A 21,580-nucleotide genomic window follows, 5' to 3' on the forward strand; every position below is an offset into this window, starting at 1 on the left:
CAAGAGTTCAATAGTGCAACTATGGAGTAAATCTTCCAGATAAAGACTGTGTACACGAAGGACTCCTGTCAATGAGACGCCCGGGTATGGTCTTCATTTCGTATGTCTTCTTCAGAGCAGTTGAGATATATTGCATTGTACGTACAAAAAGCCACAAAAGATAATTCAAAAACATCGTAAATATGACAGTGTTACACTTACATGAACGTCAAGTTCATGCTCATTATTGGGCCAGCTTTTGATCTGCATGGGCGCTGAGCTCTTAGTACAATGCTGACTCAGAGGCTAGTCTAGTAATACATGAAATAGCCTCCAGAGGGTGGAGATTTAAAGGGACCATAGCCTTCAATCATACTCTGAGCTGTTGTCCAGGGTTTAACCCTGGAGCAAGTTAAGTAAGGGCCCCTCCAGACTGGTGTCTGGTGCATTCTGCAACATGTTAACACAGTAGTGCATTTGTGGTAGATTTATTCTGTTGCAGCTGTGTGTATGTGTGTGCATCCACACACCCCACCAATAACATGGTCTGGACTGTGCTTCATACTTACTCGTGGTTTGAAATTAGAAAGCGAGTGCTGGTCCTCAGATATTTCCTTGAATTCTGCAGGGGTGAAGACAACCAAAGTCACAAACTAGTCAGTGATGCTATTTTGTTCGTTTGAAATTGTTTTTATTTGATTTTACAAATATAAATTAATAACTACCAAATACATATCCATAGAAAGAGATTTCTCTGAATCTCGAGACTGCCCCCCTCCCTAGGTCCTATTGTCAACATTTTCAACTGCGTATTATTTCCTTATGATGCTATTTAACCAATGCTGTTGGATCTTCCTGACCTCAAGGCTAAATTGCTGTAGTGCATTCTGTGCAGGGCTGGGCTGTTGACAATGATCCCAAACCAGCAGCTGGTACAAAATACAGCTAATTTCCTAGTGTAGGCACAGAAGACCGAGAACTACATTATATAAACACGCCCCTTTCCTTCTCCGTGACCCACTGCATTTGACTGAGCAAAACTGCCCCCTAAGGTAGAGTCAGATTCTTAGTGACTTACCTGAATGAATGAATGAATTTTATTTGCATCAGCCACCAGCCATAGCAATAAACAAAATGCAGTATACAGAAGATAAAGGTAAAAAGCCAATTATATAAAATACATTTTGGGGATTTGGATCAATAGTCAAATAATGGATCTTCTTCTAATTGCCCTGGCTAAAAACCTTGCAACCTTTGCTGTCACCTGCTCACCTTGATCTGCCAAGGGAAAAGACACTGTAACAGTGGTTGGGCATCCTGGAATGGACAGTAATAGTAATAGAGGGGTGATAACCTCAAATCTTTATAAAGACTGCAAGCCAGGAGGACATGAGCCACCGATTCAATACTGACATCTCCACAGGGACATACCGTATTTTTCCATGTATTAGACGAGGTTTTTTGACTCAAAAATCATGTCAAAAAACTGGGCTCGTCCTATACATGGATAGTAGCGTGGGGGGGGGGGGGGGAAAGCTGTGCGCCGCCAGCCAGCTGGTTGGCGGGTGTGCAACTCCCCCCCCCATGCCACTGTGGGAGGTGCACATTGGGGTGATGGCACACATGCAATTCCCCCTTTAAAAAGCTCAACAGCTTGGGGCCATCTCCCCTCATTTTCTTTAAATTTAGTCCCCCAAATTTAGTCTTATACATGGGGGTGTCTTATACACGGAAAAACACAGTAACCGTTTTCAAGTGGCTTACCTGTAACAGTGGACTTCCTTTCTCAAATGAAGCAAAGTCTTATTGAGCTCAGTGAGCTATCCTTTTGGATGGGCCGAATATTGTTTCTCTAGCATATATTTATAGATTGCTTTTTCTTTATGTTGTAGTATAGTCAATTCACTGGTTTTCATTGCCTTTGTATTATTATAACCTGGCCTGAGTTTTCTGGAAGCGGCAAGGGAAAAAACAAAAGGGGCTCCTCTGGAATGGGTTTTTTGGAGTTGTTATTTGGTGGATGTATTCTGTGACATGTCATTGGTGCAGGATTCATACTGGGCCATCTACACATTATTGTTTTGTGATGCTGCCTGCAGCAGTGCTCTTACACTACAGCTCAACAAAAGCAAGATGAACAAATAAAGCAGAGCGTTTGTGGTCTTAAGAACATAAGAGCCCTGGGGCTGGATCAGGCCAGTGGCACTTCTAATCCAGCATCTTGTTCTCCCAGTGGCCGACCAGATGTTGGTGAGGAAGCCTACATGAGTCCACCTGCGATTCCCTGCAACCGATATTCAGAGCAGAGTGCCAGGGACCGGGCAGAGGAGGAATGGCAGAGACCACCTACCCAGCCTGACCGTTCCAGAGAAGAAGAAGACAGTTCAGAATTACAACCGGGGTTTGAGCTCAGAGGCAGATGAGGGGGAAAGCTGGGAAATAATGGGAGAGGAGGAAGAAGATGCACCAGAGTGGTGGACAGCTGATGGACACACTATCTTTAGAAAGCATCCCAGACCCACTCTCTCCCAGAACCCGGCGAGCATTGAAAGTAGGAGAGCAGAGAGCTCAAATGAGAGGGGGGGGGTGAGAGATGATGCACGAGAGGGAGGGGGTGAAGACTCGGAGCAACACTCTTATTCCAAGAGGCGGCATTTCCAAGCCTGTCTCTGTGAACATTGAATAAAAAGCAGTTGGTAAGAACTTTTGCTTGTCTTATCCGTTCCTGGCGGCCTGCCCATGGGGGTTGGATCCACTGGTGCCTGACACAGAGGTACGATGCCTCTGTGTCAACATTTTCTTTTTTAAAAGGGAAATTCCTTTATTCCAAATAGGATTCCTCGCAAGAAAAGGGAAAAGTTGACAGCTATGATGTGAAGGTATAAAATCCCACAGGATTTCGTCAGGAATTGCGGGAGGTGCGCAGATTGGAAACAAATGCGTATGCCTGCCCTGCAAGATTTGCAGGCACAAACGGTATCAAAAGCAGCACTGGTCACCTGTAACATGCACACCACGAGTGCACAATGGGGGGGGGGGGGAGTTGGGTTGTGTGCAACGAAGGAAAGTGTTTAGGGTACAGGCGAATGAGAGCAAAACACCCTTCTCTCGATCTGTGACGGCAAAGCACCATCGCCTAGTCCCCAGTTTCAGAAGAGGAACAAAGGGGCAGAAACTTTTGTGCTAAGACAAAAGGTTGCAGCTGTGCCATCTGCCTTCTCCACTGCCTGTGGGAGGCTTGTTGACATCGAGGAGACGCCGCTCGACTTTTCGGGAGAGATTTTAATTCCACCGACAAAAGATATCGGGGAAGGCGGCTTTGCAGAATAATGAGACCAGGGAGGAGGGGGAGAACGCCAAAACGTGACGGTGAGCGACACAAACCCCGCACCCTCTCCCTTCTTGCTAATAACAAGGTTGGAACAGTCGTTTCCCACGCATGAGCTTCGGGGAATGCGGCTTGCTGCTCCCACCCTGTTCCCCAGCTCCAAGACGATCAAAACCGGTTACCATATTCTACAACTGCTGGCGGGGAGAGTCGCAAAATTGACTGAGCTGCTACATTTTCTTGAAAATGTAGATATTAAGCAGCCACTGATAAAAGCAAGGAATGCATCGAAGTTCTAGGCTCGCCCTCGAGGCCAGCGTTTCTCAACCTTGGGCCTCCAGCTGTTTTTGGACTACAACTTCCATCATCCATAGCTATCAGGGCCATGGATGGGCCACCAGGGATGATGGGAGTTGTAGTCCCCAAAACAGCTGGAGCCCCAAGGTGGAGAAACACTGGCCTAGGCAGAGGGTTCTTTCTATGATTCAAAGGAGATCTCTCTCTCACACAGAGAGAATCTGGATATAAGTCACAGTGTTGAGGCAAAGGGGATTAACCCCTTCCGCCTGCACCAATTCTCTGACTTCTAAGCCTCATCCTCTCTGAAGTCTTTTTCTCTCTCGGCAGCAGCTGCTTTCTAGATAAGAGCACCATGCTCTGGTCCATGGGGTCACAAAGAGTCGGACACGACTAAACAACAACAATAATTGTGCATGTGTAAAACATGAAATGAGGCAATGATGTATATGATTGGTGGAAATTGAAATGCTTTGTGTGAAATTTTATAAATACCACTGCCTGGACCAAAGGACGATCCGACTGTAACCTATTGCTTTGCAATAAACAACGTTGGACTCCTAACTCCTCGCGTTTCTGAGTTTTATTGGCGTAAAAATATGCTATTTTTAGCTTAAAAAAGGAAGAGTCCCACTAATATCCTACAGGCCTCGCCCACAGGCCCAATCCTTTAAAACAGACCCCCGCCTCCATTCCAAAAAACACAATTGGTCACCCACTGTCTAAACCAGTGGGCAGAGAGGGAACGGGGTTGTTTTGATACATCAACAACCTCAGATATGCAGATGACACAACCTTGATGGCAGAAAGTGAGGAGGAATTAAAGAACCTCATAATGAGGGTGAAAGAGGGGAGAGCAAAATATGGTCTGAAGCTCAACATCAAAAAAACGAAGATCATGGCCACTGGGCCCATCACCTCCTGGCAAATAGAAGGGGAAGAAATGGAGGCAGTGAGAGATTTTACTTTCTTGGGCTCCATGATCACTGCAGATGGTGACAACAGTCACGAAATTAAAAGACGCCTGTTCCTTGGGAGAAAGGCGATGACAAACCTAGACAGCATCTTAAAAAGCAGAGACATCACCTTGCCGACAAAGGTCCGTATAGTTAAAGCTATGGTTTTCCCAGTAGTGATGTATGGAAGTGAGAGCTGGACCATAAAGAAGGCTGATCGCCGAAGAATTGATGCTTTTGAATTATGGTGCTGGAGGAGACTCTTAAGGACTGCAAGAAGATCAAACCTCTTTATTCTGATGGAAATCAGCCCTGAGTGCTCACTGGAAGGACAGATCATGAAGCTGAGGCGCCAATACTTTGGCTACCTCATGTGAAGAGAAGACTCCCTGGAAAAGACCCTGATGTTGGGAAACAAGGAGAAGGGGATGACAGAGGAAGAGGTGGTTGGATAGTGTTCTCGAAGCTACCAGCATGAGTTTGACCAAACTGCGGGAGGCAGTGGAAGACAGGAGTGCCTGGCATACTCTGGTCCATGGGGTCACGAAGAGTCGGACATGACTAAACAACTAAACAACAACAACAACATCTTGAAATTGGATTGTATTGAAATTGGTTTGGGGAGAAAGGTATCAAAACGCAGTATTTCTCAAGAAACTCCAGGATAGATGGGGATTCTGGCGAATGCTGTGTGTCCGCAGCTTTGCAAAACAACTGTGGGAGACAGGAATGTGCACACAGCCTCCTGATTTCAGTAGGACTTACTTTCAAGTCCGTCTGCATAGGACTGCTGCCTTAACATGGTATATTTCATTACAATCCACACACATTTTTCTACTCTCAGTGTTCTGGTGCTGGACACAAGCTCACATTTGACTTTTTCACATGTAGCTGCACTTGTCTTCTTCACATCTATTATACCTTGCCCACCTCTTCAAAGTACAGCCAAGTTGGCCTCATATCAAGCTGAACCTTAAAGACTTGAACGTTTACAACTAAGGAAATGGAGGTTTGGCTGCATTTTTTATATATATGGAGAAGGGTGCACTTGCCTCCCAGTCAATCTCTGACTGCTTCCGGTCATAGGTTGGCTTCCTCTCTCGGATCCTCTTAAGGATTCCCTGATTCTCCACGGTAATCCTCACAAGTTCTATGTTCTGCTTCTGCCGCTGTGAACTGCAAAACCCAAACAGGTTAAGGCTAGGGTGTGGAGAAACTCCACATTCCCAGGGGCGCAAATTACTTGCCTTGTCCCGGGTGCTGACAACCCACGCTACGCCACTGGGCTTGGTTTTAAAGCCCTAAATACTTCCCCCCATTTATTTGTTTGTTTTGTAACACAAGAAAGTATTTTAATACGAAAGCCCTCTAATTTTTAAAAAGGGACTCTTTCTTTGTGTCAACTAGCAGCTGATTGTTGTTTGTTCTGTTATTTTTATAGTTATTATTTCTTTTCCAGTGATAAAAATTACAATGCAAACTTTATCCCCCTTTTTTATTTCATCAGTCTCAAAATGGAGCCAGTAGGGAGAGAAAGGCGACTCACTAGAGATTAAGCTTTCTTATTCTATACCGTATGAATGAACAGCTTACTGTCATGAAAAGCAGCTGATTTAGAGACACCCCTTTTATGACTCATGTATAGACAACGATGAGGAGGCAGCCTGTGATGCAGGGAGGACTCCAACCAGGGTCTCCAGCAGGTGGCTTTTGGTGATTCACCTCCTATGCAGGGTCCTGGTCCCTCAACACATCAGGAAAGTCAGGCTCTGTGTGCTCTATAGGCCAAAGTTCTTGCTGGAATTCAGTCAGCTGCCACCCTCTGCCCTCCTGGCCAAGTATGACAGACCCTTCAACATTTCTATGGGGAAAATAGGGACGTCCTATTCCATGAAGATAGGGATGCGGGTGGCGCTGTGGGTTAAACCACAGAGCCAAGACTTGCTGATCGGAAGGTTGGCAGTTCGAATCCCCATGACGGGGTGAGCGCCCATTGCTCGGTCCCTGCTCCTGCCAACCTAGCAGTTTGAAAGCCAGTCAAAAGTGCAAGTAGATAAATAGGTACCGCTCCGGTGGGAAGGTAAACGGCGTTTCCGTGCGCTGCTCTGGTTTGCCAGAAGCGGCTTAGTCATGCTGGCCACATGACCCAGAAGCTGTACGCCAGCTCCCTTGGCCAGTAAAGCGAGATGAGCGCCACAACCCCAGAGTTGGCCACGACTGGACGTAATGGTCAGGGGTCCCTTTACCTTTACCTTTATTCCATGAAGGGGCCGGGCACCCACAAATTTCAGCTCCAGGGCCATGCACGCTGCATGGCACCCACAGCCCCGAGCAACCACGGCTGTGGGGCCAAGCTGGCACTCCTGGAAGAATAGCGTAGAGGCATTAAAGACTCACAACTGCCCACCTCTTTTTTTGGTACGGGTTCCAGCAGTCTACCAAGCCTGTGCCGCGATATATATGAGCTAGGCGTGTCGACAGGGTCTTGTTTTCCCGTTCAATCAGCCCAATTTTCTTTTGGGCGTCCTATAGAAAGAGAGAGTGAGAGACAGAAACTGTGAGTTTCTTGTTTTTTTTAAAAAAAGTTTTGTTTATCCTATAATAAACAGGAGCTCTCAACCTCCTCCCCAATCCCTCCTCCCACATTTTTTTTTAATAACATTTTTACACATACTTATGTCCCCCGTCCCCAAGGATGTAAATTGTTTTTTATTTTACATTTGGCAAAAAAAGAAAAAAAAAACACCCCACAACCCACCTTCCCGGCCCCTTTTCCCATTCCTATGTGCGTGACAAAAAAGTAAAGCAGAGTGTGACTGTTTTATAAAATGGTGAATTGCGGAATTTTTGCTAGTTATTTTCTCTCCTGTTGGGACTGTGGTGCGCACTGCAGGAAGAAAATATATACGGGGTCTCAGGGTGCCTGCATATTCCTACTGCGGGGGAAATGGCAGTTTCATGGAAGGTAAGAAGGCAATTTTAATTGGAAAAAAAGAAAACGATCTGTAGTGTAATGTTGTTGTTGTTTTAATATAATGTCACTTCTACAAATTTCCACATTTACATTCATCAAAAAGAACAGACAATATATTTATTCATCAACTTCCCTCCCCTTCTTCCATGGTTCATTCTAATTATCCTCTGCTGCTGCATATTCTAATTACTCCATATTAGCTTTTTCTCCCTGCTAAATTATACAGTGCTGAATTCACTCTAATCCTGCTAGCGTTTTAATTTGCTTGCAATGAATCTTCAGATATTTTCCAAATATTTCCCACTCTTCCTGATCTCTTATTCTACTGGTTAAACTGCATATTCCATCCATTTTGTCTGCCATTCCTCCTTCATGGCGTCATGGTTTTGATCCCATTTCCCCAGCAACTTTTAATCTTAAAATATGTATGTACCAGACTAAATATTGATGCGGCGACATTGACATTGCTTCTTTTTCTTAAAAAGAGAATACTAGCTGTGCCCATAAGTTTTTGTTGCTGTTGAATTTGGTAAATGATATATTCAGGTGCGTGGTGATGCTGCAATGATAATTTATAAATGAGAAACATTCCCTTATTTGGGAGACTTGACAACCTTTTATTAAAAGTTAGGGGGTTGTATCTAACTAACTAACTAACTAACTAACTAACTAACTAACTAACTAGCTAACTCAGAGTGGACCTACTGAAATGAATGGACAAGACGATCTTAGGCCCTCAGGTGGCACGGATGCCTGATTATCGTCTTCTAAAGCAACTACTCTATTCTGAACTTAAAAATTGAAATCATAATGCTGGTGGTCAACAAAAGAGGTTTAAAGATTCTCTCAAGGCAAATCTTTAAAAATGTAGTATAAACACCAACAACTGGAGAACACCGGCCTGCGAGCGCTCCAGTTGGAGAACAGCCTTTACCAAAGGTGTCATGGGCTTTGAAGACACTTGAACTCAGGACACAAGGGAGAAACGTGCTAAGAGGAAGGCACACTTGGCAAATCCACACCGTGATCAACTCCCACCCGGAAACCTATGTTCCTACTGTGGAAGGACGTGTGGATCCAGAACTGGCCTCCACAGCCACTTACGAACCCACTGTTAAAATCCTGCAGCCAATCAGAAGCTGCGGAAGCCTCGTTGGACGTTCGTGTTCCAAAAACAGTTCGCAAACTGGAACACTCACTCCCAGGTTTGCGGCGTTCAGGAGCCAAAACGTTCGAGAACTAAGCTGTTCTAAAACCAAGGTACAACTGTAGATATATTAAAAATATTTGGGGGTCTACTGACAAATCCAAATCTTACGTTGCGCAATGACATCTGGTATTTTGGCCAGCACTGCCAGAAATATCTTGTCACAACTAAGAAAACAAAAACTGGCCGATAAGAAGTGTTAGGAATGTTTCATTTTCTAGATTGGGGAGAATGATTGACGTTTGGTTGCCCCTAAGAATGAGAAATTTCCTCTCCCTGGTAACTTTGGTTAGGGGTTGAATTAACATTAGGGGAAAGGCTTTGTAAAACTGAAAAGGGAAAACATCTAAAGGCGGGGGGTTTATTCCTTTCTAATTTCACATTTTTAATTACAATTTCTGCTGCAATGTTCTCTGTTTAATGAGGAGCAGGTTAGCGGACTCAGCTTGAAGTGTTCAGTAAAAAAAGCAAAAGGAAAAGGGTAAAGGGACCCCTGACCATTAGGTCTAGTCGTGGCCGACTCTGGGGTTGCGGCGCTCATCTCGCTTTATTGGCCGAGGGAGCCGGCGTACAGCTTCCGGGTCATGTGGCCAGCATGACTAAGCCGCTTCTGGCGAACCAGAGCAACGCACGGAAACGCCGTTTACCTTCCCACCGGAATGGTACCTATTTATTTAATTGCACTTTTGACCTATTTATCTACTTACACGCTTTGAAACTGCTAGGTTGACAGGAGCAGGGACCGAGCAACAGGAGCTCACCCCGTTGCGGGGATTCAAACCGCCGACCTTCTGAACGGCAAGCCCTAGGCTCTGTGGTTTAACCCACAGCACCACCCACATCCCTTGAAGTAGTAGTAGTAGTAGTAGTAGTAGTTTAATTAAAGAACGAGGTCTTCTCTCCTTTAGCCATTTTCCCCCTTGGCTTCTCACCCTGCCTTCTCACCCTGCCTCCGACCTAACCTAAACTAGATATGGGAGGTACCCCATTTATCCTTACATCCTCCTTTTTTAAAACATGTGTCTCTCTGGGGCCTTCTGGTTTTCAGTGTACCTTCTCAGACTCATTTCTGAAGATGCTTCATTTCCCCACCCCCCTGAGGTATGACTACAGTGTTTTCCTCCTGCTCCCATTCCCTGTTGTGTTACTCCTCCTTTCTTCTCTCCTTCCTCTCTTTCTGGTATCTGGAGGAGATGCCATTGGTTACGTCGCAATATTTCTCCAACGGAAGTCTGCATGTCGCATGATCTGGGGGCTACTTCTTGGCTTGACAACAACCCTCTGGGTTCATGGGGTACCATGGGGTTGTAGAGGGATCTCGGTGCTCATGAATTTGTGCCATAATATTGCATAGAGGGACGTGGGTGGCGCTGTGGGTTAAACCACAGAGCCTAAGACTTGCCAATTAGAAGGTGGGCGGTTCGAATCCCCACAATGGGGTGAGCTCCCGTTGCTCAGTCCCTGCTCCTGCCAACCTAGCAGTTCGAAGGCACGTCAAAGTGCAAGTAGATAAATAGGTACCGCTCTGGTGGGAAGGTAAACGGCATTTCTGTGCATTGCTCTGGTTCGCCAGAAGCGGCTTAGTCATGCTGGCCACATGACCCGGAAGCTTGAAGCCAGCTCCCTCGGCTAATAAAGCGAGATGAGCGCTACAACCCCAGAGTCGGTCACGACTGGACCTAATGCTCAGGGGTCCCTTTACCCTTTTCCTTTTGCTTTGTTTACTGAACACTTCAAGCTGAGTCAGAGTTAAGGTGTTCCAGCCATAGCAGTTTGGTCCTGAGTGTTCTAATAAATAAGAGCTCAGCAGGGAATTTTCCCATTTCCACCCCTGTAATCCAGCTATGCCAAGTAAGGATCTGTTTTTGTATCCGAGGCCTTTTTCAGCAAACGCTTCACAATTTCCACTGTGTTTTCGATTGGAGGCAGATTTAATATCAAATGGCTATCCGTGGAAGCAATAATAAGTGTACTGAAAATTCATGAGCCCCTCTAGTCTAATGGTATTCGCCAGAATCCTGGAGAGGCATCTAAATTTGAAAAATATTTTGCCCATGTCATGACCCCAAAACTGAACTTCTTTCAATGGATCCAGGCACAATGTGAGCGACGTCCTGTATGTTTCTTCTTTATGAGTATTGAAAAATGGACCTGTTCCATGGGCTCTTCGACATTTTCAACAATCTCCAGAAGTTTGAGTTCTCCTAGTCTTTTCGTGAGGGCCGAAGGAACTTCTGCAAGGTGCATATACCACTAGTTTCTTTGGCTCTGTTAACTGGATTTTATACAGTGGTACCTTGGTTTTTTAACGTCTCTGTAGATGAATGTTTCTGAACTTGAATGCCATAAACCCAGAAGTAAATGCTTCAGTTTTTGAACACTTTTCAGAAGTCAAACATGTCACGCGGCTTCCATATAGAGTTTTCCATATTGAGTTTTCGGTTTTCGAACACTTCGGAACTCGAACGGTCTTCTGGAACGGATTATGTTTGAAAACCGAGGTACCACTGTATACACTTTCCACCTTGCCTGTGTCGCTTCAAAGACACCGGGATACAATGTGAATATCTTTGGTTTGCCTTATGATGTGCAGTCTTTTAACTAGAATATTTAACAAGTTTTGCGTCCTAGGAAAGGTTCTGTGTTCCCACACACTATGGAACTAGGATGACCTCCATTCAAACTTGGAACCTGTTCTGCAATTCACAGACACCTCTGTGCATCATTTCTTCCCCAGCATAAGCCCTCAATCTCAGATTTTGCTTTCTACCAGTTTTTTTTAAAAAGAAGACTTTGAAAGGTTGTACCAGTGATGACATTGACCTGTAATCCCATGTCCAACTTTTATTCCGCCACAATTCCACTTGTTTAAAAGGGAACGGTCCATTCCTCATGTGGAAATATACCTCTGCTTTGCCTTGTGGGGAGATATCAGCTAACCCTTGAATTTTCTTCTGAACTTGCCTTGGTTGGTAACATACTTTTTTTTGCAAAGCAGTTTTATTTTTCGCAAGCGTCGCAACACTTCCATATTGCAGGGCAGTGATTGTGTCTCCAGCTGCTTGCATACTGTACAGTGGTACCTCAGGTTAAGTACTTAATTCGTTCCGGAGGTCTGTACTTAACCTGAAACTGTTCTTAAGCTGAAGCACCACTTTAGCTAATGGGGCCTCCTGCTGCTGCCGCGCCGCCGGAGCACAAATTCTGTTCTCATCCTGAAGCAAAGTTCTTAACCTGAAGCACTATTTCTGGGTTAGCAGAGTCTGTAACCTGAAGCATATGTAACCTGAAGCGTATGTAACCCGAGGTACCACTGTATGCACTTCTCTTGACAAGGTATTAATTCAGGTATGTGTGCATGAAAACACACATGAAAACCTGCTCCTGCTATATCTGGGATTCCTGTGGCTTCTGTCCTCAGAAATCATACCAGCGCAAAGACTTAGAAAGGTTTTCTTTTAATACTTGCATTCTAGCCTCGCAGCCTGGACTGCCCTTTCACGAGTCAGATCACAGTCTTGCAGGAGTTTTTAAACAAAAAGTTCACAGTCTCCAACCCTCAACACTATCTGATCTCTAATTAATGAAACCGTTAGGGTCCCACAGTTGCATTTCTGAATCATTTATTAAAGTCTGTATCGATTCCCCTTCCTCTGAGGGAAAACTTAAATCTTTCATAAATCTCATTGCTCTCTTGGGCATGCGATACTCATCCAATTTCTGGCACACCTCCTGATAAAAAATTCCTCTTCCTTCTGCCTTGATTGCACAGCCAGAAAATGTCTGCTGCCTCATGCCCTGCTACAGGCAAAAACATGGTTACCTTTTGAGGATCTTCTTTTCATCCATTCCTGTACCTTGCATGTCAATGGTGAAGTCATGTTTAAACCTTTTCCAGGAGTTCGCTGCATGGCCACTAAGTTTCAACTCTCTCAGGAGCCTCAAACCATTCCATTTTTTCTCTCATTCCAGTGTGAGAGCCAGTGTGGTGTAGTGGTTAAGAGCGGTAGACTCGTAATCTGGTGAACCGGGTTTGATTCCCCGCTCCTCCACATGCAGCTGCTGGGTGACCTTGGGCTAGTCACACTTCTCTGAAGTCTCTCAGCCTCACTCACCTCACAGAGTGTTTGTTGTGGGGGAGGAAGGGAAAAGGAGAATGTTAGCCTCTTTGAGACTCCTTCAGGTCGTGATAAAGTGGGATATCAAATCCAAACTCTTCTTCTTCTCTTCTTCATTCCATCCTTGAATTTTCAGTTTTTCTGCCCCTTAACTTTTCTCGCTGACTTTACTCCTGGTACCACGAAATGTTCTCTCGTTCAATGATGAGCAGCTCCGAGGAGCTGAACAACAAATAGTTTTATGCAAGAGCTGAGCATAGCACATGATTTTCTCCTGCAGCTACTTTCTTGCTTTTAGCCCTACCTCCTGCTTGGGACTGAACTAAGGGGAGTGCCCTTCAAGATATGGTGACATTTACCCTCACTTCTACTGCCACAGGTGCATTTTGCGTCTCCGTATTATCTGGCTCCACAATCTTGGGGAGTGTTAGCTTCTGAAGAAAAGAGAGTATGGAGACTTGATTAGATTTGCTAATAGAAGAAAGGTCTAAATAATACGCTCTACAGCTTCTTTGTTAACTCTTTTGAAGCCACGGTACAATACAGTGGTACCTTGGCTCTCAAACTTAACCCGTTCCGGAAGCCCGTTCCAAAACCAAAGCGTTCCAAAACCAAGGTGCGCTTTCCCAGAGAAAGCAAAATGGATTAATCCCTTCCAGACTTTTGAAAACAACCCCTAAAACAGCAATTTAACATGGTTTTTACTATCTAACGAGACCATTGAGCCACAACATGAAAGCAATAAACAATATGCCGCAGTCACACAGTCAATCAATCAGTAGCTGAACTAGGTTCCACACAGTAACACACAAAAAAGAGCCGCGAAAACAAAAACGCAAAATAAATAGCAAAAACAGACAGAGCTCGCATAACACTCAAAATGGAAGCATGGCACTCAAATCGGAAGTGTAACACTCAAAACAGAGCACGTTTGGCTTCCAAAAACAGTTCGCAAACTGGAACACTTTGCAGTGTTTGGGTTCCAAGCTGTTTGAGTACCAAAGTGTTTGAGAACCAAGGCACCACTGTACTTTTAAAAAGCAAAAACAAACTGCAAAACAATTCAGATGGTATGCTAAAACACCTCACCTACTTGTCTCCTTTTTTTCAAAGGAACTTTGCTTATCAAATAGCTGAATGCAATGTGTTTCAGATGTTCCCTTTAGAACTCACGTTTTTCCTGGAACCAGATCATTTGTGTTTCTATTCCACCCTTTGGATTTCTTGTTTATTATCCTGGTTCTTTTGCTTCTGTGCTTAGTCACGTGTATTATGTTATGTATACCGCTTCCTTGCCAAAATGAGCTTCTAAGCGGTTTACAAATGTAAAACCAATTACCGTATTTTTCTGTGTATAACACCCCCCTCCATGTATAAGATGACCCCTATTTTTGGGACCCCAAATTAAGGAAATGGGGGGAGATTGCCCAGAGTTGTAAACTTTTTTGGGGGGGGGATTGTGGCCAATCGCTCACACGCCTGACCACCACTGTCAATCGCATGCTTTGCCGAAGCCACCAATCGTCGCCAGAAGCTGCCAATCACCTGTCCAATTGCCACAGCAGCAGCCAATCGCCAGCAGGCCTTGACACAACCTCCAATCACCCGTCCAATCACCACAGACAATCTCCTGCTCACACTGCCACCAATCGGCCACCCCCACTGCACTATCCCTGTATAACACAACCACCATTTTTTAATGTTTTTTAATAGTAATAAATTGTCTTATACGCAGAAAAATACAGTACATATATAAACCAATTACACATGATTTAAATATGCAACGAAACAATTCCGCCCATACTTTTAAAAACACCCATAAACTTAGTGTAGTTTTATTACATATGCAACTGCAAAACAGCCTAACTCCATAGATTGTTCCCAGATAAAAGCTGGAGTCTGGAGGGGCCCTGAAATTTTTTTAAAAATAAGCACATCCCATTCTCCCTAAATGTTCCACCTCATTTTTCAGTTTAAAAAAGGCTTCGGGGGGGGGGGGGAATGGAGAACAGAAGTTAACCATTCCCAACCTGCTGATTCCCCACTCCAGATTGCACCTGTTTTCCTTCCTGCAGGATTTTAGACATGTGCTTTGGGAGGCCAAAGAGATAATAATAATAATAATAATAATAATAATAATAATAATAATAATAATTTATTACGGTCAAAGACCAGTTCAAGGCCAAAGGGATGTTTGGAACCAGATGGCATGAAAAGCTGCGTACGGTTTGATCAGAAGCAGAAAAGTGATGGGCAAAGGGCAAGCTCTGTGCCCTGCCTTTTGAAAGGATCAGATTTTTTAGTTGCATTTGCTTGCACCTAAACAGTAAGAGGGACACGGGTGGCGCTGTGGGTTAAATCCAGAGCCTAGGACTTGCCGATCAGAAGGTCGGCGGTTCAAATCCCCGCCACGGGCTGAGCTCCCGTTGCTCGGTCCCTGCTCCTGCCAACCTAGCAGTTCAAAAGCACCTCAAAGTGCAAGTAGATAAATAGGTACCGCTCCGGCGTGAAGGTAAACGGTGTTTCCGTGTGCTGCTCTGGTTCACCAGAAGCGGCTTAGTCATGCTGGCCACATGACCCGGAAGCCGTACGCCGGCTCCCTTGGCCAATAAAGCGAGATGAGCAACACAACCCCAGAGTTGGCCACGACTGGACCTAATGGTCAGGGGTCCCTTTACCTTTACCTTTACCTTTAAACGGTCTAACTTTATGCCCAACATCAGCACCAATTGCAAAGGGAAAGCTCATGTACCTGTATCTTGGAAACCTTGAAGTAGAGGTGAGTCTTGGCCTCTGGAGGTCTACTATCCACGTGACTTCTAGCTGCCGGGAGAAGAGAAAACAATTGTGTTTTTTGTTGGGTTGAAATGAACGACAGACGAGTGGTGGGTGTCATATGGGAGGCATCTCCCTAGCATGTCTCGGGGAGTGTCTTTTATTGAATATTACAGCATTGCCACATATGTGCTTGTTGCTGATTGGTCAACGCAAGTACAAAGCAAAGGTTGCATATAAGCATTAATCACCAATGGATTAAAGGGTGGGAAAGGAAACACAGAATTGGACAGGCATGGATACCTCCTTAATAAACTATAACTAGTGATTGATATAGCAAGACTTAAACAATTACTAGTAATTAATATATAGCATTCATCCGTAAATGTGGTCAACCAAGCACTAAGAACAGGTCAGACTAAGAACAAGTCAGAATGCAATGTTTTCATGAACTCATGGTGAACTGAACATTCTAGGGTGATGTGCAGAAACAAAACTTTCCTTCAGTTTTTGAAAGGGTAGAAATGGATCTCAGCCCCCATACATATGACCTTCAAATATCCTGATCTAGTCTACGCTGCTTTTCCGGGTACCGAGATTCCGAAGAACCAGAAAAGAAACTGTTTATGTTTGCGGCAACAGATGCACGGATGTTATTAGCCCAGAGGTGGAAAGAAGAGAGAACCCCGACCAGAGATGGATGGCCTACCAAGTTGATGGACTATGCCGAAATGGCAAAATTAACTGGGAAGCTCAGGAACAAAGAAGACAAGATCTTTAGAAAGAATGGGAAAAGTTTATAATGCATATACGAGATTACTGCAAACGGGTTAAAACACTGGCAGGATTTTAAATTCATTTGTAATGTAACAGTATGTATGGATAACTTAGAAAGATAAAAAAAAAACGGAGAAGTAATGATATGCAGTTGAAAATAGGATTAATAGGGCCTAAGGAAGGGATGGGGTAGAAAGCCAGGAGATTCAGTTTATACTCTTGAAAATCAAATAAAAAATTATTTCAAAAAACAAAACAAAAAACCAGCCTATGCTAGTCTATACGCTCTCTCACTGACTTTCGCCCTGCACATAAACGCCCACTGGCTGTTAGCAAAACCAAGTAGGAAAACAGAATATTGCGAATGACAGCTGTAAATCTTGAATCGTGAACAGTTATTGGAGCTATGAGCCTCATGGAGCTCAATTTAAATTTATGAAGGATTTCATCCTTCTTGCAATGCCTCCTGTATGTTTTGTTCTCTTCTGCAGCATCGAGGACAACTATTGGTGTTCTCTGAGGTGCCCCACGTAAGTTTGTATTTTGAGGGGGTTGCAGGAAAGGCTTTCGTACGTGTACAGGAGCTGATCGATTACTGTGTTTGGAGTCAGGAAGTAATTGCCACTGAAATTCTACTCAATATTGATCCAGAGCAGATTATGGATTCCACCTCTCCTGGCATGTCCCACGGAGGACCTTATGGTTTTCAAACAAAAACATATTGGAGGTCCCAGGCCACAGGAAGGTTAGGCTGGCCTCAACCAGAGCCAGGGCTTTTTCAGCCGTGGCCCCGATCTGGTGGAACACTCTGTCACAAGAGACTAGGGCCCTGCGGGACTTGACATCTTTCCGCAGGGCCTGCAAGACAGAGCTGTTCCACCAGGCCTTTGGCCAGGGCACAGTCTGACCCCCTCCTTTGGTAATCCTCACAGAACTCTAGCCCAATGGTTGCCATAAATTTGATCTGAACTGGTTTTATAATGAACTGATTTTAGAATGCTGTATTATTTTACTGTTGTTAGCCGCTCTGGGCCCGGCTTTGGCTGGGGAGGGCAGGATATAAATAAAATTTTATTATTTATTTTATTATTCCAATGTATAGTTAGCAGAGTGAAAAAACTTAAACACGTTGCATGATTCCCCCCAAAATAGACCAGAGGCAATTATCCAAGAGGCTGGGTTCTGTAGCCTCTCTCTGTAAAGATTGAAATAAAAAAGGACGTCAAGAGTATTGTTAGCCCAGAAATGGAAACAAGAAGAAATTCCGACGAAAGAAGAATGGCAGACAAAATTAATGGATTATGCAGAATTGGACAAAATGACAGGAAGGATTCGAAACCTGCAGGACCAGAGATTTACAGAAGATTGGAAGAAGTATATGAATTATTTGAAGAGCAACTGTAATTAACAAATTACGCTAGTAGGACTACAATAAGTTTTGTAAGGAGAAATATACGAAGTGTTACCAAGTAGAAAAAGATAGAGATATTGGTTATGAGTTTGAAATGCAATAGGGAAGATAAGAAATGCATGCTGAGAGATTAGATTGGAAAATTTTCAGACAGGATTGATGGAAGTCAAAAATGTGAATAAGATGTAAAAGTATGTTTAATTACTGTTGAAAATGATATGTTAAAAAAAGTAATAAAAAATTACAGTGGTACCTCGGGTTAAGTACTTAATTCATTTCGGAGATCCGTTCTTAACCTGAAACTGTTCTTAACCTGAAGCACCAGTTTAGCTAATGGGGCCTCCTGCTGCTGCTGTGCTGCTGGAGCCCGATTTCTGTTCTTATCCTGAAGCAAAGTTCTTAACCTGAAGCACTATTTCTGGGTTAGCGGAGTCTGTAACCTGAAGTGTATGTAACCTGAAGCGTATGTAACCCGAGGTACCACTGTATATATATATAGCGAGAGAGAGAGAGAGAGAGCACATGCTTGCAACACTATGGTGTCTGCATAGTGCCCGCCGAGCTGTCAAGGGCTGGCTTTATTATATTGATTTATTTATATTGATGGTCCTGGCTTTCAGCAGGTGGGCGAATCTTTTGAATCTTGCATCTCTTCCAACTTTTAAATCTACATTCCTATGCACGCTGGAGAACCCTCAATTGAACAGAGAGAGGCTTACAACTTCTAAGCAAGCATTCATAGGATCACCCAGCAAAGTTATTGTACTCAGCAGGTTTAGGATTGCAATAAGTTAAGCCTACCCAGTTCTTTTTTGCCACGGAACACATATTCACCAGTACGGGACTGATTTCTTGAACAGGCGATTCTTTGCCTAGAATTGGCAACCACCACAGGGAATGTCAAGACATCGAAGCCGCTCATCTTGGCACAAGCCCACCACTGCCAGGTCCCAAGTCAAAAAGGCAAAGCTGGGGGGATTAGCTTCTGAAGACTACCTCCCACTTGTTGTCATAGATGCCACAGCTGTGACATCATCAGCTGTGAAATGCCATAAGCGGGAAGGATGGCAACACAAACTCCCAAGAGCCTTTGGATGCTGCCAGGTGAGATTGCGCCACCCAGGTGAGATACCCGGGGAGGGCTGGCACGTGAGAATTGCAGTGCTGGGTCAAAGAAATGGGTTGTCAGGGACCGTGCTGAGGAGGGCTACATTGAGGAGGAAGGGTGGGAGCCTCCCCTTCCTCCTGATCCGGATCCTGAATCTTTCCAGGAGCAGGAGGACAACATAGATTTGGAACAGTGGTTTGCAGAGGGGCGTAGTTCAGAAGGCAGAAGCTGGGAAATACTGGATGGGGACAGCTAGCAGAAGAAACACTGGGAGAGATGGGGTTAACAGATTCACTGTCTCTGGAAAGCATTCCTCCACTCTCTCCAAGGTCAAGGAGAGCTCAGAAAGGGGCAGAACAGGAAGCACAGAGGGTACAAGCTCAGATTGCAAGACATAGGAGTGATGTTGATTAATAGGGATGGAAGAGGGTGGAATCCTTAATTGGGAGTGCCGCCATTTCTAGGAGATGGGTTCTTTGTTCTCTCGCTGTGATTATTAAAGTTTCTAACTGGTAAGCTGATTTCCTGGAGCCTGACATGGGTCCACCTTGCTCAGCATTCTGCCCATGGAAGGAAAAGGCTTTAAAGGACAGAGAACAGACAAAGGGGGATAACTTGTCCGCCATGAACGGAATTGGAAAAGAACAATAGCCTGGATTCAAAGCAGTGCTCCAAACACCCGAGGATAACTTTCAAAATAAATAGATAAATAAATAAAAAACAAAAACCAAGCATCCGTTTGCCCCCTTGTGTTGTTTTATATTTGGTAACAAATAAAGAGCTTTATTGTTGTGCTAGCCAAAGGCCGTGACAAATCGAAAAGCAGAACACAAAACAGACTGATATGCCTAGCATTTCTTAGGAAAACTAACAGACTGGCTACATACAATCAAAATTTCTGCATGGAGAACAAGGGATTCAGCACTATCAATCAAATCGTATTAGCAGGAAGTATACCGGCAACAAGAAGAACAAGTTGTTTCTGCTGCATTTATTGATTTATTTGCCGCTTTTGACTCCATAAATCATAGCAGAATGTGGGAGAAACATCTGAACATCAATATTGAACCTAGACGCCTCCTGCTGATTCGAGTTTTATCTGGAGAGCATCTAGCTAGCATCCAGTAGCATTTACTCACTACCATAGATTTGGAGGTCTTTTGCCTACATTTTATGTGTATATATTAGAAATGGGTTGTTTTGGCAGAAAAACTAAATAATCAAGATGCACTGGGGAGGGAATGTGTTTAGATTAGAAATACAATTATCTCTGAACACGTTCTGGAGCTGTTTATAATACTGCCTGTCACAGTATTGCATGGTCTTGGATTCCCCACGTTAATTTCTGAAAATAATTTATTTTGCCTTCAGACAGCTTTAGGGACAACTGAATTATGTTTTTTTCTCCTCACTTGGTTTGTTTGTTTTATTTTTTTCAAGTTATAGCCCATTTTTCTGCATATAACACTTGAAGCGATCAACAACAATAATAATGAAGAGGCAAAGTTGGAGAAAGCAACTTTGGAGGAAGAGAACTTTTGACTGTGCAACCCCCCGCCCCCCTTTTTAAAAAAGTGAAATAAATAAATAACAGCAAGAGAAAAAGAACAGATAAAAATCAATCAGGTGTCAGAACAGTCAACAGGCAGTGTTCACTAAAAACACGTTGAAATGAGCAATAACAAAAGAAAGTCAACTATTTGCTCCAAGCATGATTTTATTCATGATTTGCTGTAGCTGCTTTTCATATAAAATATGGCTCTGGGGCTCAGTTACACATATTTGCATGTAAGGTAAAGGTAAAATGTAAAGGACCCCTGGATGGTTAAGTCCAGTCAAAGCTGACTATGGGGTTGCGGCACTCATCTCGCTTTCAGGCCGAGGGAGCCAGTGTTTGTCCACAGAAAGCTTTCTGGGTCATGTGGCCAGCAGGACTAAACTGCTTCTGGCACAATGGAACACCGTTTACCTTCCGGCCACAGCTGTACCTGTTTATCTACTTGCACTGGCGTACTTTAGAATTGCTAGGTTGGCAGGAGCTGGGACAGAGCAATGGGAGCTCACCCCGTCGTGCAGATTTGAGGCTCAGTGGTTTAGACCAGAGGCTTCCTCTTAGCATGTTTCTCCCTTTCGTCCTGAGTTTGAGTGCCGTCAAAGCCCATGACAGCTTTGGTAAAAGCTGTTCTCCAATTGGAGCGCTCGCAGGCCAGTGTTTCCCAGTTGACAGTGTTTATACTACATATTTAGTGATGTATGGAAGTGAGAGCTGGACCATAAAGAAGGCTGATCACCGAAGAATTGATGCTTTTGAATTATGGTGCTGGAGGAGACTCTTGAGAGTCCCATGGACTGCAAAAAGATCAAACCTATCTATTCTGAAGGAAATCAGCCCTGAGTGCTCACTGGAAGGACAGATCCTGAAGCTGAGACTCCAATACTTTGGCCACCTCATGAGAAGAGAAGACTCCCTGGAAAAGACCCTGATGTTGGGAAAGATGGAGGGCACAAGGAGAAGGGGATGACAGAGGACGAGATGGTTGGATAGTGTTCTCGAAGCTACCAGCATGAGTTTGACCAAACTGCGGGAGGCAGTGGAAGAAAGGAGTGCCTGGCGTGCTCTGGTCCAAGGGGTCACGAAGAGTCGGACACG

The 21,580-nt window shown here is 44.3% G+C and overlaps 1 protein-coding gene across 4 annotated transcripts in view; it reads right to left on the reverse strand.

The window, feature by feature from the left end:
- The window catches only part of LOC307200825 (uncharacterized protein), a gene marked incomplete at its 5' end in the record, with an annotated part of 40,407 nt that overhangs the window by 533 nt on the left and 18,294 nt on the right, over positions 1-21,580 (reverse strand). Inside the window, 5 exons of one of the 4 annotated variants that reach the window (XM_079949815.1) lie at positions 549-601; positions 5,613-5,736; positions 6,968-7,086; positions 13,219-13,293; positions 15,612-15,682. In XM_079949815.1, coding sequence (XP_079805941.1) covers positions 549-601; positions 5,613-5,736; positions 6,968-7,086; positions 13,219-13,293; positions 15,612-15,682 — 442 coding nt within the window. The remainder of the gene's footprint in view (positions 1-548; positions 602-5,612; positions 5,737-6,967; positions 7,087-13,218; positions 13,294-15,611; positions 15,683-21,580) is intronic. The other 3 variants (XM_079949816.1, XM_079949818.1, XM_079949817.1) reach the window with 3 other exon arrangements.

The sequence above is a fragment of the Podarcis cretensis genome (assembly GCF_951804945.1).
Source record: "Podarcis cretensis genome assembly, chromosome: 13".
NCBI lineage: Eukaryota > Metazoa > Chordata > Lepidosauria > Squamata > Lacertidae > Podarcis > Podarcis cretensis.